The sequence below is a fragment of the Carcharhinus amblyrhynchos genome, chromosome 4, assembly GCF_965287045.1.
Source record: "Carcharhinus amblyrhynchos chromosome 4, sCarAmb.v2.hapA, whole genome shotgun sequence".
NCBI classification, from domain to species: domain Eukaryota; kingdom Metazoa; phylum Chordata; class Chondrichthyes; order Carcharhiniformes; family Carcharhinidae; genus Carcharhinus; species Carcharhinus amblyrhynchos.
This window is the reverse complement of record NC_137327.1, coordinates 618772-636098: the sequence shown is the minus strand read 5'-3', so window position 1 is coordinate 636098 and position 17327 is coordinate 618772. Positions and strand designations below refer to the sequence as shown.

Here is a 17327-nt window from a genome sequence, read left to right as displayed (position 1 = left end):
TTTGCCCTCATAATTTTTCTCTTAACTCTACTCCTACACCCGCTTTGCTCTTCAAGGGATTCACTCGATCCCAGCTGCCTATGCATGTCACGCGCCTCCTTCTTGTTCTTGACCAGGGCCTCAATATCCCGAGACATCCAGGGTTCCCTACTTCTACTGGCCTTGCCCTTCACTCTAAGAGGAATGTATTTACCCTGAACCCTGGTTAACACACCTTTGAAATCCTGCCACTTAGCAGACGTCCCTTTGCCTTCCCACAGATTCCCCCAATTAACTTTTGAAAGTTTGTGTCTGATACCATCAAAATTGGCCTTGCCCCAATTTAGAATTTTAACTTTTGGGTCAGATCTATCATTCTCTATAGTTATCTTTAAACTAATAGAATTATGGTCACTGGTCCCAAAGTGATCCCTCACTAACACTTCTGTTATTTGCCCTTCCTTATTTCCCAAGAGCAGGTCTCATGATTGAATTCTCGTGATTTTGAGTGAAGTGAATAAAGAGAAGCTGTTTCCTGTGGCAGGTGACAGGAATCATCTCCATATCACAGTGATAGGAAGCAGGGGGACCCAGTTAGTGATCGGCAAAAGAAGCAGGTGTAATAAGGAAACACTTTACGTGCACATTGTGATCTGGAATGCACCGCCTGATAGAAACAATTTCAATAGGAATTTTCACAAAGGAATTTGATGACAGTTAAAGGAAAAAGATTTACAAAACACTGGGAAAGAGATGGAGGTGGAAGTGATCTTAATTGTGTCGATCGACCAAAGAACCAGTACCCTGAGCCAAATGGTCTATTTTTGTGCTGTATCATTCCAGCTCAGGGCTGATATCCCACGTTTTTCTCTGCAGATTTTTGAATTCAGTATCCATGAGAAAAAGTACACTAAGTGGAGCCGTGCACTGCAGCAACAAGGACTGCACCCGGACTGGATCGAACGGGATACACCTGTCACACACGTGACATTTAACCCTAAAGTGCCCACACAGATTATTGTTCACGATACATACATGTTTTGTATCATTGACCAGTTGCTGGTACGTTTCCTGACCAGAATTCCCAGCTCCGGCCCGTCACAAACTCACCCGTCTGCTTATCTCACCCAGCGGAATTTACCTCCTGTTCAAACTCTGCTCTCCTGATCCACCCTCCACCCCTCCACCTCCCACCCCTCCACCCCTCCACCCCCCACCCTTCCACCCTCCACCCCTCCACCTCCCACCCTTCCCCCCACCTCCCACCCTCCCACCCTTCTCCCCCCCTCCCCACCTCCCACCCTTCTCCCCCCCCTCCCCACCTCCCACCCTTCCCCCCACCTCCCACCCTTCCCCCCCCACCTCCCACCCTTCCCCCCCCCTCCCCACCTCCCACCCTTCCCCCCCCTCCCCACCTCCCACCCTTCCCCCCCCTCCCCACCTCCCACCCTTCCCCCCCCCTCCCCACCTCCCACCCTTCCCCCCCCTCCCCACCTCCCCACCCTTCCCCCCCCCTCCCCACCTCCCACCCTTCCCCCCCCACCTCCCACCCTTCCCCCCCCCCCACCTCCCACCCTTCCCCCCCCCTCCCCACCTCCCACCTCCCACCCTCCCCCCCCCCCCTCCCCCACCTCCCACCCTTCCCCCCCCTCCCCACCTCCCATCCTTCCCCCCCCTCCCCTCGCCGTTTCTCCCCCCCTCCCCTCGCCGTTTCTCCCCCCCTCCCCTCGCCGTTTCTCCCCCCCCTCCCCTCGCCGTTTCTCCCCCCCTCCCCTTGCCGTTTCTCCCCCCCTCCCCTCGCCGTTTCTCCCCCCCAGCCCCATATCTTGGTCACTGCGACTCTGAAGCATTTCTGCTCAGCATGACTTTGTTTTTTTTCCCCAGCGTTTTCCGACAGCGAGCTCCAATCTGTATAACCAGGCGTTACTGAGAGGTTTGTCTGCACAAGCTCGCCAGCTGGAGCAGCATGCTTTCAAAATCTGTAAGAAATTCAAGGTGAGATTGAGGAACTTGTACAACATTCCAGGCACCCGCTGTTTCAGATCTGACCCTCTGTGCAATTAGATCAACAATCCCAGCTTCTGGAGGTTGAACAAACTGCGATTGTATTCCCTGGAGGCTGAGGAGTGACCTGATAGAAATGTATAGAAGTACGAGGGGCATTGATAGGATGAACAGTTGGAAGCTTTTTCCCAGGGCAGAAGTGACAATTCCAAGGGGGCACCGGTTCAAGATAGCAGGGTGGGGGGGAAGGTTCAGTGGAGATGTGCAGGGGAAGTTTTTGACACAGAGGGTGGTGGGCTCTAGAATGCACTGCCAAGTCAGTTGGTTGAGGCAGTTGTGTTAGCCACATTTAAGATTTATTTTGAGAGTCGTATAAACAAATGGAAATAGAGGGATACAGGCGGTTGGTCTAGATAGGTCAACATGATCAGCACAGGCTTTGTGGGCCAAATGGCCTGTTCCTGTGCTGTACTGTTCTTTATTCTCTCCCTGGTATATTTCTAATCAATCTCCTCAGCATCTCTCCAAGGTGTTGATGTCCTTCCTGGACTGCAGTGCCTAGAATTGAATGCAATACTCCAGGAGTCCGGGGCCCGGCGCGCTGACCGGGACGCACAGACAAGTGAAGGAATGAGCTTTTATCTGTTTTGTGTTGTGCTGAGGTTGTTGTTTTTCTGTTAAATTCCTTCCTCAGTGTGTTCCACATATAGTCAAATTCCCTGAACTTTCCTCTTTCTCTCCGCAGCCTCTGCTGTATGTTGAACTCCTCTGTGACGGTTGTCTCGTGGTAGTGGAACGTCCTGTAATGGAGATTAATGCACAGTTACCTGCACCCATCCGACAGAAGAAATTTGCCACGTAACTGAATTGTGTGGCCGAGTTAGTGCTGGCTCTGATCGTTATTCCTTTACCTTCAAGGTCTTTCTGTTTGCTCACTGAACTGTTCTTATAAATTACATTGGAGCTATGAACTTGTAATATTTTATGTGGAATAAATGTATTAAACTCCTGCTGCACCTGTAGTCCAGTATAATCTCTTTATTCTCCCCACTTCCACAAATGGTCTCAGGGCAGAGGTCACAGAATTGAACCTGACCTTTCATCGTTGCCATTAAATCCTCCCCGAGGAACCTGCTACATTTGGGGATTTTGTGGGGTCACTGCCATCGAGAGCCTTAACTCCTCCTGTTTCATTATACTGACCTATCAGTCTTGCAGTGGCTAACATCCAATGTGATATGTCCATCACAGGATGATGTATACACAGCCTGGTTACACTTCTGCACAGCATCAGTATTAAGGATGCAAAATCTGGGATCTGTGTTCCTTCAGATCATTATATAACAAAACTGAGCTTGTGTGGTACAACAGCTGAGCCATGGTGTGACCCAATGAGATTGGGAATTGCAAATTGTATCTAGATTGTCTGCAATCATTGAGGTCACAGGGTCATTGAGTCTAAGATGAACAACATTTAGCTGTTAAAAGGAGAAGTCAGATTGGGAGTGGTTTAGGATAATGAGACTGAAAAGGGCTGTTGAGGGTGGAATTGGGGGAGGGGGTGTGATGGCTGAAATACAACATGGGGCTGAATGTGGATAATGAGGTAGGGGTGTACTGGCTATTGTGATCTGCTGGGTACTGGAGGGAGTGACCTGATGCATTAACAGGGAGCCAGGAAGAAAGTTATCTTGAAGGTGCTGCATGTAGGTCAGAGATATGAAGTAAGCAGCCTCCAGCCACCTTTTAGAGAAGCGTTTGTTCCAGAAAGCAAGGTTTTCTACATAGGGAGTGAGAGACAGAATCTCTACAGCGCAGAAGGCGGCTATGTGGTCCATCAAGCCTGCACTGACAACTATCCCACCCAGCTCTATCTACTTAATCCCTCATATCTGCCTTGCTAATGCAAAGATTAGAAGGGTTTGGGAACAGGAAGAGAGCGACAATGGCATGGAGGGAATGTAAAGGATTGAATTTTACAATCAAAACATTTCTTGACTGGCCAGGGGCTTGTTAGAATAATCATGTCTGGGGGTAATAAAAGCGGAAATGAAGGTTTCAGCAGCAGAGCTGCTGTGAGTTATAATTGGTAAATAGATAGAATTAACATTGGTACAAATATGAGATTGGAAGTCAGATATGACACCCAGGTTGGAAACAGACTGGCTTAATGTCAGATTGTTGCCGAGGAGAGCGATGGAGGTGGAAGCTCAGGAATAGTGGTTTAGGGTGGGACTGAAAACAATGCCTTCAGTCTTCCCAATATTTAACAGGAGGAAATTTCTGCTGATCCAATATTGGATGTTGAACAAGCAGTCTGGTCATTTTGCAATGGCTGAGAAATCAAGACATTTGTCCAAAGAGGTGGCAGTGAGGTAGAGCAGTGTATCATCCATCTACACCATAGAATCATAGAATCCCTACCCTGCAAAAGAGTCCTTTCGGCCCATTGAATCTGCACTGACTCTCTGACAAACAATCTTACCCCTGTGACTCCACACATTTATCATGGCTAACCTAGACATCTTGGGGCACCAAGGGGCAAATTTAGCATAGCCAATCCACCTAAGCTGTACATTGTTGGAGGAAACTGGAGCGCCTGAAAGAAACCCATACAGACACGGGGAGAACATGCAACCTCTACACAGACAGTGACCCTAGCTGGGAATCGAATCCGGGTTCCTGGAGCTCTGAAGCAGCATGCTAACCACTGTGACAGCGTGTGAAAATTAATGCTGTGTTTTCAGATGGTGTCTCTTTGACAAGGTACTACGTGGTAGGTTGTTACGTAAGGGTTAAATCTCATGGGATCCAGGGTGAGGTAGCTAAATGGATACAAAATTGGCTTGATGACAGAATGTAGAGATGTCAGCGTTGGACTGGGGAAAACACAGTAAGAAGTCTCACAACACCAGGTTAAAGTCCAACAGGTTTATTTGGTAACAAAAGCCACTACCTTTTGGAGCACTGCTCTTTCATCAGGTAAGTCCTGATGAAGGAGAACACTCCGAAAGCTAGTGGCTTGTGCTACCAAATAAACCTGTTAGACTTTAGCCTGGTGTTGTGAGACTTCTTACTTTGATGACAGAAGCCAGAGGGTAGTTGTAGAGAGTTGTTTTTCAAACTGGAGGCCTGTGACCAGCGGTGTGCCTCAGGGATCAGTGCTGGGCCCACTGTTATTTGTCATTTATAATAATGATTTGAATGAGAATTTAGGAGGCATGGTTAGTAAGTTTGCAGATGACATCAAGATTGGTGGCACAGTGGACAGTGAAGAAGGTTATCTTGAATTGTAATGGGATCTTGATCAATTGGGCCAATAGGCTGATGAATGGCAGATGGAGTTTAATTTAGATAAATGTGAGGTGATGCATTTTGGTAGATCGAACCAGGGCCGGACTTACTCAGTTAATGGCATGGCATTGGTGAGACTAATAGAACAGAGAGGTCTGTGGTAGAGGTTCATAGCACCTTGAAAGTGGAGTCACAGGTGGACAGAGCGGTGAAGAAGGCATTCGGCATGCTTGGTTTCATCGGTCAGAACATTGAATACAGGAGTTGGGACATTTTATTGAAGTTGTAGAAGACATTGGTAAGGCCACACTTGGAATGCTGTGTACAGTTTTGGTCACACTATTATACAAAGGATATTATTAAAGTAGAAATCGTGCAGAAAAGATTTACTAGGATGGTACTGGGACTTGATGGATTGAGTTATAAGGAGAGGCTGGATAAACTGGGACTTTTTTCCTCTGGAGTGTAGAAGACTGAGGAATGATCCTATAGAGGTTTATGAAATAACAAAGAGCTTATATCAGCTAGATAGTCAATATCTTTTCCGTAGGTTAAGGGAGTCTAAAACTAGAGGGCATAGGTTTGTGAGAGGAGAGACATTGAAAAGGGTCCAGAGGGGTAACTTTTTCACTCAGATGGTGGTGAGTATCTGGAACAAGCTGCCGGAGGTAGTAGTAGAGGTGGGTGGTACAATTTTGTCTTTTACATGGGTAAGATGGGTATAGAAGGATATGGGCCAAGCGTGGGCAATTGGGATTATCTTAGGGATTAAAAACAGGGTGGTATGGACATGTTGGGCTGAAGGGCCTATTTCCATGCTGTAAACCTCTGACTCAATGATTTCATGATTCTGAATGGCAGCATGTGGATGCAGAATAGAAAAGGGCCAAGAATAGATTCTGAGGGAGCATCAAAGGTAATCTTTCAGGAGCAGGAAGAGAGGACCCATTGCAAGCGATTCTCTGACTACAAATAGAACAAAGAACAAAGAAGAGCGCAACACAGAAACAAGCCCTTTGGCCTTCTGAACCTATGCTGATCCTGATGCCCTAAAAAAAATGCTTCTGCCCTTACTTGGTCTGTATCTGGGTGGCAAGGTGTCACAGTGGGTTAGCGCTGCTGCCTCACAACACCAGGGACCCGGTTTCGATTCCTGGCTTGGGTCCCTGTCTGTGCGGAGTCTGCGCTTCCTCCCCATGTCTGCGTGGGTTTCCTTCAGGTGTTCCGGTTTTCTCCCACAGTCCGAAAGATGTGCTGGTTAGGTACATTGGCTAAATTCTCCCCCAGTGTACCCAAACAGGCGGCAGAGTGTGGCAACTAGGGGATTTTCACAGTAACTTCACTGCAGTGTTAAAGTAAGCCTACTTGTGATATTAATAAATAGACTTTGAGACCCCTCTATTCCCTCCCTGTTCATGTACCCATTCAGATGTCCCTTAAATGTTGCTAATGTGCCTGTTTCCACCACCTCCTCTGGCAGCTGTTCCAGGCATCCACCACTCTCTGTGTGAAAAACTTCCCCCGCACATCTCCCTTAAACTTTCTCCCTCTCACCTTGAACCTGTGCCCCCGTGTAATTGACAATTCCACCCTGGGGAAAAGCCTCTGAGTCTCCACCCTGTCTAAACATAGAACATAGAACATTACAGCGCAGAACAGGCCCTTCGGCCCACGATGTTGCGCCGACCAGTTAAAAAAAAAACAACAACAATGACCCACTAACCTAAACCAATCCCTTTTCGTCCATAAACCTGTCCACAGACCTCTTAAACGCCCCCAAACTAGGCGCATTTACAACTGCAGCAGGCAGGGCATTCCAATCCCTCACCACCCTCTGGGTAAAGAACCTACCCCTGACATCTGTCCTATAACTACCCCCCCTTAGTTTAAAGCCATGCCCCCTCGTGCTAGATTTTTCCATCAGAGGAAAAAGGCTATCACTATCCACCCTATCTAAACCTCTAATCATCTTATATGTTTCAATAAGATCCCCATAAAAACCTCTCATCATTTTGTAGATCTCTATCAGGTCTCCCCTCAGCCGCTGTCTCCCCAGTGAAAACAATACTTGTAGTCAACACCCTTGAGATCAGGCAACATCCTGGTGAACCTTCTTTGCACTCTGTTCAAAGCTTCCGCATCCTTCCGGTAGTATGGTGACCAGAACTGCACACAATACTCTCAAATGCGGCCTAAACAAGGTTTTATATAGCTGCAACATGATTTCCCAACTCTTGTACTCAATACCCCAGCTGATGAAGATAAGCATACCGTATGCCTTCCTAATCCCTTGGCCACCTGTGTTGCTACTTTTAGGGAACTGTGGACCTGCACGCCCAGATCCCTCTGTATGTTAATGTTCTGAAGGGTTCTGCCATTTACAGTATAATTCACACCTAAATTTGATCCTCCAAAATGCATCACTCTTCATTTGTCCAGATTAAACTCCACCTGCCATTTCTGTGCCCAAGTCTCCAATCTATTTCTATCCTGTTGTATCCTCTTAAAATCCTGGCACTGTCAACAACTCCACCAATCTTTGTTTCATCTGCAAACTTGCTAATCAGGCCCATACATTTTCCTCCAGATCATTTATACATAGCACAAACTACAGAGGTCCCAGCTCCCACTGCGGAACATCACTAGGTACAGGTCTCCATTCTGAAAAACATCCTTCCACCGCTACTCTCTGTCTCTTCTATAACCCAGCCAGTTCTGTATCCATCTATCCAGCCCATCCTGAATCCCATGTGATTTTAATTTTAGTATCAGTCTTTCATGTGGGACCTTGTCAAACACTTTAATAAAGTCCATCTAAACTATATCCCCTCCCCTCATCAATTTTCTTTGTCACCTCTTCAAAAAACTCAATCAAGTTGGTGAAACATGACCCTCCCTGTACAAAACCATGCTGCCTGTCACTAACTAGTCCGTTTTCTTCCAAATGTACATATATCCTGTCCCTCAGTACCTTTTCCAAAAGCTTCGCCACCACTGACATCAGACTCACCGGCCTATAATTTCCCGGATTATTTCTGCTTCCTTTCATAAACAAGGGAATAATATTGTCTATCCTCCAATCCTCTGGAACCTCAACTGTGGTCAAAGAAGATGTCAATATATATATGGTAAGGCCCCAGATATTTTTTCCCTTGCCTCCTGTAGTAACCTGGGATAGATCCCATCCGGCCCCGGAGACTTGTCTACCTTAATGCAATTTAGGATACTGGCCACTTCCGCCTTTGATATAGTGACATTCTCCAGAGCGTTCACACACCCATCCCTGACCTCAACATCTGTCATGTCCTTCTCCTTGGTGAATACTGATACAAAATACTCATTAAGGATTTCACACACTTCCTGTGGCTCCGTACATAACTTCTGTCCATTGTCCTTGACTGGGCCTACTCTTTCTCTTGCTCCCTTTTTGCTCCTAATATGTGCATTTTATTTTTGTTTTTATTCCAATTCAATCAAATCAAGTTCAACTCATAGTCTCAACAAGTTGGGACATTCCCGATCCAAGCTGACAAGACAGGGCTCTCACCTCCTGTCTTGGGCTCGATCTACATGATCCAAGCTGATTGGAGTAGGCCTAGTTTCTCCTCCAAGGCTGGATCTCATTTGTATCTTAGCCAAAAGGCCGAGATGCCACTTTTAAAAATTGCTTCAAATGAGGCTGAAATGTAACCTAATGACTCCAACCAAACTCAGCATGTCGATACTACACTTGATCTTAGCCAAAAGGCATTAAAAGCCTTTGGATTTTCCTTGACTTTGTTTGCTAAAGACATTTCATGGCCTCTTTTAGCCCCCTTAATTCCACATTTAAGTTTCTTCCTACTTTCACTGTACTCAAGGGCTTTGCCAGTTTTTAGATGCCTAGACCTATCATATGCTTCCTTTTTTCCTTCTGACTCAGCTTACAATTTGTCTTGTTGTCCATGGTTCCCGAATCCTGCCATTTCTATCCTTCATGTTTGTCGGGACATGCCTGTCCTACACTTCAAACAACTGGCCTTTAAAAGTCTCCCACATACCAGATGTGGATTTGCCCTCAAATAGGAGCTCCAATCCACGTTCCCCAGTTCCTCCTAATTTGGATCCAATTGGCCCTCGCCTAGTTAAGCACCCTCACCCGGATGGCCACTCTTGTCCTTATCCATGAGTACCTACAAACTTATGGAATTATGGTCACTAAACCCATAATGTTCCCCCCACTAAAACATCAATCATCTGGCCTGGCTCATTCCCCAGTACCAAGTCTAGTACAGTCCCCTCCCTGGTTGGATTGTCACCTGTTTTACTAGTGCTTCTGTTTTCATAGTTATTATGTTATTACTGTTCTGTTGAATTACTATTATTGTTAAAGTTTATTTATTTATAAGAAGATCAAGTGGTTCCTATTGTCAAGAAAGGGAACAGGGATAGCCTGGGAAATTACCGACCGGTGAGTCTGACCACAGTGGTTGGTAAGTTGATGGAGAGGATTCTGAGGGACAAGATTTATGAGCATTTAGAGAAGTTTAGAATGATCAGGAATAGTCAGCATGGCTTTGTCAAGGGCAGGTCGTGCCTTACAAGCCTAGTTGAGTTCTTTGAGAATGTGACTGAACACATTGACGAAGGGAGAGTGGTGGACGTGGTTTACATGGACTTCAGCAAGACGTTTGATAAGGTCCCCCATGCAAGACTTCTTGAGAAGGTGAGAGGGCATGGGATCCAGGGGGCTTTGGCCTTGCGGATCCAGAACTGGCTTGCCTGCAGAAGGCAGAGAGTGGTTGTGGATGGGTCTTTTTCTGCATGGAGGTCGGTCACCAGTGGAGTGCCCCAGGGATCTGTTCTAGGACCCTTGCTGTTTGTCATTTTCATAAATGACCTGGATGAGGAAGTGGAGGGATGGGTTAGTTAGTTTGCCGACGATATGAAGGTTGGAGGTGTTGTGGATAGTCTGGAGGGATGTCAGAAGTTGCAGCGTGACATAGATAGGATGCAAGACTGGGTGGAGAAGTGGCAGATGGACTTCAACGCAGATAAATGTGTAGTGGTCCATTTTGGCAGGTCCAATGGGATGAAGGAGTACAATATCAAGGGTAAGACTCTTAGCAGTGCAGAGGATCAGAAGGACCTTGGGGTCCGGGTCCATAGGACTCTTAAATCGGCCTCACAGGTGGAGGATGTGGTCAAGAAGGTGTATGGTGTACTGGCCTTCATTAATCGAGGGATTGAGTTTAGGAGTCAGGAGATAATGCTGCAACTTTATAAGACTCTTGTCAGACCCCACTTGGAGTACTGTGCGCAGTTCTGGTCGCCTCACTATAGGAAGGATGTGGAAGCTATTGAGTGGATGCAGAGGAGATTTACAAGGATGTTGCCTGGATTGGGAGGCATGCCTTATGAAGATAGGTTGAGGGAGCTAGGTCTCTTCTCCCTGGAAAGACGAAGATTGAGAGGTGACCTGATAGAGGTTTATAAAATGTTGAGAGGTATTGATCAAGTGGATTCTCGGAGGCTATTTCCCAGGACTGAAATGGTCGCTATGAGAGGACACAGGTTTAAGGTGCTGGGGAGCAGGTACAGAGGAGATGTTAGGGGTAAGTTTTTCACTCAGAGGATGGTGGGTTTAGTGGAATCGGCTGCCGTTGGTGGTGGTAGAGGCGAACTCGTTGGAGTCTTTTAAGAGACTTCCAGATGAGTACATGGGATTTAATGGGATTGAGGGTTATAGATAGGCCTGGTCGGTAAGGATATGATCGGCGCAACTTGTGGGCCGAAGGGCCTGTTTGTGCTGTAGTGTTCTATGTTTCTATGATTCTTTAAACAACACATTCCACTACCTTGTTTGTGGTCTCAAATGATCACATCTTATTGACAATGAGGAAAAAGCTGAAAGTGAAGAGAGAACAAAGTTGATCAAGAGTTAGCATGGCAACACAAAGTTGCGTACAGTTAGTTGCTAGTTTACATCACAATTTTATTCAATGGAATTTCAGGTTAGCTGCATCATGGCTACATTCAGGGTGGTCGGTGAGTTTGATGAGAGAAACAAGGATGAAGCTGAATACATGGAGAGGTTGCAGCTCCTCCGTTTAGCAAATGGATAGAAGATGAGACGAAGCAGTACTCAATTGTCCTGAATGTGTGTGGGGTGAAAACTTATAAGTTCATGAGGCCATGCCATGAAAACCAGGGGAGATTTCAGAATTATTAGTATTAACCCTCTATTCTCTTCATTGCCCTTGGCCTGTTCTAGAATCATAGAAGAATCATAGAAACCTGACAGAGGCCATTTGGCCCATCGAGTCTATACTGACCACAATCCCATCCAGGCCCTACCCCCATATCCCTACACATTTACCTGCTAATCCTTCTAACCTACACATCTCAGGCACTAAGGGTCAATTTTATCATGGCCACTTGGCCAAACCCGCACATCTTTGGACTGTGGGAGGAAACCAGAGCACCCGGAGGAAACCCACACAGACATGATGAGAATGTGCAAACTCCACACAGACAGTGACCCGAGCCGGGAATCGAACCCAGGACCCTGGAGCTGTGAAGCAGCCGTGCTAACCACTGTGTTACCCTGTTGCCCAATGTTCTCATTGGTTGTCCATTTCCCATTCCCATTGGTTGTCCTTTGCCAATTGCCGCCCATCTCCATAACCATTGCCCGTGCCCCATTCCCATTGGCTGATTGTGCCTCATTCCCATTGGCTGCCCATACCCAGCTCCTATTGGCCGTCCATGCTCCATTCCCATTGGCTGTCCATGCTCCATTCCCATTGGCTGTCCATGCTCCATTCCCATTGGCTGTCCATGCTCCATTCCCATTGGTTCCCGCGCCCCGGGGAAGATGGCGGCGGTGCAGTGCAGTCGGGCCGGGTCGCTGGAGCTTTTCCTCCGGGACCGCGGCTGGCTCCGGGTGGCGGCCGAGCTGCGGGCGGAGGAGCTGAAGCTAAGCAGCGAGGAGCCGGGGCCTGAGGCCTGGGCCGGTCTGTCCAATGGTTCCCCGCGGAGCCCCAGCCCCAGCCCGGTGCACATGAGCCCGGCGGGGCCTGGAGGCGGCAGCCCGGCCCGAGGCCTCCCGGCGCTGCTGCCTCCCGAGGCCGGCAGTCCGAGGCCGGGCCCGGCGCTGGCCGAGCGGCTCCGCACCGTCCGGGTGGTGAAGCAGGAGGCGGGCGGCCTGGGCATCAGCATCAAGGGCGGCCGCGAGAACCGCATGCCCATCCTCATCTCCAAGATCTTCCGCGGCCTGGCGGCCGAGCGCACCGGAGCGCTGTATGTGGGAGACGCCATCCTGGCGGTGAACGGAGCTGACCTGCGGGAGGCCACACACGACCAGGCGGTGCAGGCCCTGAAGAAAGCCGGCAGGGAGGTGACCCTGGAGGGTGAGTGGGGAGGGTGAGGCTGAGGGGCGGGTGGAGCTCCAGGAAACACCGAGGCTGCAGCTCAGAGAGAGCCGGGGGGGGTGGGGGGGAAGGTTAGAGAGCAGCAGGCCGTTCGGCCCCAATACTCCATGCTGATATACCCGACCACTCGGCCCATCCAGGCTGCTGCATCATTCAACATGATCTTGAGCATCAGTTTCATCTTCCCCAACCTAAAAGGTCTGTCAAATCTTAAACGAAACATCAATAGCCCCCGGGCAGAGATTTCAAGATTCATAATCCTCTGAGTGGAGTCATCTGTCCCCATCTCAGTCCAAAATGACCATCAGTCAGCCCCCGTCCTGAGACTGCGTTCCCATGTTTTAGATTCCCAACCAATCTCAGAATCCACCCTATTAAGTCCCCTTCAGAATTTTGTATGATTCAGTGAGATTGCCTCTTCTAAACTCCTGAGCGCATGATTTACTGTCACTCTCATCACAAGACAACCCCTCATTCCAGGGACCAATTTAGTGGACTCTTGCTGTACCATCTTGATTCAGATAGATCCTTCCTTCAATGTGAAGATGAAAGCTGCAGACAGCACTCCAGATGTGGTCTCACCAAAGTCGGTACAACTATAGCGAAACTTTATTCTTAAATTCCAATTCCTTTGCGACAAAGGATAGCATGCCATTTCCCTTCTTATTTATTTAAGCCAGCACTTATTGCTCACTCCCTATTATTAATCAGAAAGAGATGGTGTGCTACCTTCTTGATTCACTACAATCCCTGAGGCGTAGGTGCATTCTCAGTGCTGTTAGGGAGGACTTTGACCCAGTGAAAGAGCAGTGATATACTTAAGAGTGGCACAATGACACAGTGGTTAGCATTGCAGCCTCAGTGCCAGAGACCCAGGTTCAATTCCAACTTCGATTAACTGTCTGGAGTCTGCACATTCTCCCTGTGTCTGTGTGGGTTTCCTCTGGTTTCCTCCCACGTTCCAGAGGTGTGTGGGTTAGGTTGATTGGCCATGCTAAATTGCTCCTTAATATCGGGGATTAACAGAGTAGATAGGTTGTGTAATGGGGATAGGATTTTGGTGGGTCAGTGCAGGCTCGACGGGCCAAGTGGCCGCCTCCTGTGCTGCACAGATGCGATACTTCAGTATCAGAGAAGTCATGAATGGTGCTGAATGTTGTGCAGTCATCAGCAAATATTAAGGAGGAGGATGTGTTGGAACTTTTGAATTCTATCAAGGTAGATAAGTCGCCGGGACCAGATGGGATGTACCCCAGGATACTGTGGGAGGCGAGGGAAGAGATTGCAGAGCCCCTGGCGATGATCTTTGCGTCGTCAATGGAGACGGGAGAGGTTCCAGAGGATTGGAGGATTGCGGATGTAGTTCCTATTTTTAAGAAAGGGAACAGAGATAGCCCGGGAAATTACCGACCGGTGAGTCTGACCTCAGTGGTTGGTAAGCTGATGGAGAGGCTTCTGAGGGACAAGATTTACGAACATTTGGAGACGTTTGACATGATCAGGAATAGTCAGCATGGATTTGTCAAGGGCAGGTCGTGCCTTACAAGCCTAGTTGAGTTCTTCGATAATGTGACTGAACACATTGACGAAGGAAGTGCCGTGGACGTAGTGTACATGGACTTCAGCAAGGCGTTTGATAAGGTCCCCCATGCAAGACTTCTTGAGAAGGTGAGAGGGCATGGGATCCAAGGGCCTTTGGCCTTGTGGATCCAGAACTGGCTTGCCTGCAGAAGGCAGAGAGTGGTTGTGGATGGGGCTTTTTCTGAATGGAGGTCAGTCACCAGCGGAGTGCCTCAAGGATCTGTTCTGGGACCCTTGTTGTTTGTCATTTTCATAAATGACCTGGATGAGGAAGTGGAGGGATGGGTAAGTAAGTTCGCTGATGACACGAAGGTCGGTGGTGTTGTGGATGATCTGGAAGGATGGCAAAAGTTGCAGCAGGACATAGATAGGATGCAGGACTGGGCGGAGAAGTGGCAGATGGACTTCAACGCGGATAAATGTGTAGTCGTCCATTTTGGCAGAACCAACGGGATGAACGAGTACACTATCAAGGGCAGAAGTCTGAGTAGTGTTGAGGAGCAGAAGGATCTTGGGGTCCGGGTCCACAGGACTCTTAAATCGGCCTCGCAGGTGGAGGAGGTGGTCAAGAAGGCGTATGGTGTACTGGCCTTCATTAATCGAGGGATTGCGTTTAGGAGTCGGGAGGTAATGCTGGAACTTTATAAGACCCTTGTCAGGCCTCATTTGGAGTATTGTGCGCAGTTCTGGTCGCCTCACTATAGGAAGGATGTAGAAGCTATTGAAAGGGTGCAGAGGAGATTTACAAGGATGTTGCCTGGACTGGGAGGCATGCCTTATGAAGTTAGGTTGAGGGAGCTGGGACTCTTTTCCCTGGAGAGACGAAGGTTGAGAGGCGACCTGATAGAAGTTTACAAAATGTTAAGAGGAATAGATAGGGTGGACTCTCAGAGGCTATTTCCCCGGGTTGAAATGGTCGCTACGAGAGGACACAGATTTAAGATGCGGGGAGGGAGGTTCAGAAGTGATGTTAGGGGTAAGTTTTTCACTCAGAGGGTGGTGAGTGAATGGAATCGGCTGCCGTCAGTGGTGGTGGAGGCGAACTCGCTGGGGGTCTTTTAAAAGACTCCTGGATGAGTATATGGGGTTTAATGAGATTGAGGGTTATAGATAGGTCTGTAGGTTGGTAGGTGATGATGTGATCGGCGCAACTTGTGGGCCAAAGGGCCTGTTTGTGCTGTAGTGTTCTATGTTCTATGTTTAAACATCCCCACTTCTAACCTTATGGAAGGAATGTCATTGAGTTTTCCTTGGTTCCAGTTTTGCTAGGGCTCCTTGATGCCATCCTCAATCAAAGGCAGTCGCTCTCACATCACCATTGAAATTCAGCTCTTTTGTCCATGTTTGAACTAAGGTTGTAATGAGGTCAGGAGCTGAGTGGCTCTGGTGGAAACTGACCCATCAGTGAGCAGGTTATTGCTGTGTAAATGTCACTTGATAGCACTGTTGATGACCCCTTCATCATTTCACTGATCAGGAGTTCACTGGGGCAGTAATTGGCCAGGTTGCAGTTCTGTTTTTTGTATATGGGACATACCTGGGCGATTTTCCACATCCCGGGGTACTTGTCAGTGTTGTAGCTATATTGGAAAGCTTGGTTAGGTGAGCACAAGTCTTCAGCACTACTGCCGAAATGTCATAGAGGCCCTCATGCAGTGCCTTCAGCTGTTTCTTGGTATTGCATTGAATGTACCAAAATGGCTGAAGACTGACATCTGTGATACTGGGGAGCTTGGAGGAGGCCGAGATGGATCATCCATTCAGCACTTCTGGCTGAAGATTGTTGCAAATGCTTCAGCCTTATCTTTTGTACTGATGTGCTGGGCTCCTCCATCATTGAGGATGGGAATATTTATGGATGCACCATTTCCAGTGAGTTATTTGATGTCCACCACCATTCACAACTGATGTGGCAGGACTGCAGAGCTTAGATCTGACCCACTTGATGCTTATTCTGTTTGGTATACAAGTAGTCTGTGTTGTAGCTTTGTCAGGTTGACCTTACTTTTTAGTATGCCTGGGGCTGCTCCTAGCATGCAGTCTGCATTAAGCCAGGGTTGATCTATTAGCTTGGTGATAATAGAGTGGGGGATATGCCTGGCCATGAGGTCACAGATTGTGTTGGAGTACAAATCTGCTGATGGCTCCCAGCACCTCATGGATGTCCAGGAGGTTCCCTTGGAGTCCGTGGTCTACGTTTCGTGTTATAGATTGCACTCCCTTTTTGATTTTCTGAAGCACCTTTTATTGATGTTTTGTTTGCATTTCAGTCCCACACTCCTGATCTATGGGCATCCGGTGTGGAGAGGGTCAGGTCGGGATGCTGACCTCCTCGTGAACCTGCTCCTGGGCCTGACGAAACGCGCCATCAACAGGTCCAGGCAGCGGGCGATCGACGGCTACGTTCGCGGCCGGGTGTCCTGGAGAGGGAGCACGCGATGTCTGCGGGCACAGTCGAGGCCTTCCGTGTCCGTTGGGCACCGCAAGGGCTGAGGTGCCTTATAGACCCCGACAATCACATTTTGATTTGACGTGTCTTAAGTTTCCTTTGTACTTTTTGTTTCTGTTCGGGCCGTTCCCCCTCCTTTTGGGGAGCTGCCCCCTTTTTCTTTGTCCGAATGTAATTTAAGTTTGTTTACTTGGTTTGACCCGAAAGACACCCAGGAAGTTCCCTTGGAGTCTGTAGTCCATGTTGAGGACTCGCAGGACAGTTCCTTGCCAGCTCTGTACTGCTAATTGCTTGCTGCACCTGCATTTCTGCAGTTAAAAACAGAACATGCATGTAAAATCCACTTTGTGTTCCTTGTGCTAACATGCTAGAGTCTCTTTGAACATCAACACTTTCAAGTTCCTTGCCTTGTAAAATGTACTCTACTTTCCTCAAAGTGAATAACTCTTCCCTATGTTATACTCCAGCTGCCACTTTGTACTCAACCACCCAACCTGCGCATATCTGAAGCCTTATTGTGTCCTTCCCCCAGCTTACTTTCTTACCCAGTTTTGTGTCATCAGTAAATATAGATACATTACTCTGCCTTTTCATCTAAGTCGTTAATG

The 17327-nt window shown here is 48.1% G+C and overlaps 2 protein-coding genes across 2 annotated transcripts in view; both read left to right on the top strand.

Moving 5' to 3' along the window:
- utp4 (UTP4 small subunit processome component) overlaps positions 1–2997 on the top strand; it is a 48597-nt gene extending 45600 nt beyond the window's left edge. The window contains exons 14-16 of the mRNA XM_080186604.1: positions 856–1041; positions 1864–1974; positions 2729–2997. Of these exons, the coding sequence (XP_080042730.1) occupies positions 856–1041; positions 1864–1974; positions 2729–2845 (414 nt within the window). The 3' untranslated portion in view covers positions 2846–2997. The remainder of the gene's footprint in view (positions 1–855; positions 1042–1863; positions 1975–2728) is intronic.
- Positions 2998–12133: 9136 nt separating this feature from the next.
- The window catches only part of sntb2 (syntrophin, beta 2), a 47945-nt gene continuing 42751 nt past the window's right edge, over positions 12134–17327 (top strand). The window contains exon 1 of the mRNA XM_080186603.1: positions 12134–12668. Within this exon, the coding sequence (XP_080042729.1) occupies positions 12134–12668 (535 nt within the window). The remainder of the gene's footprint in view (positions 12669–17327) is intronic.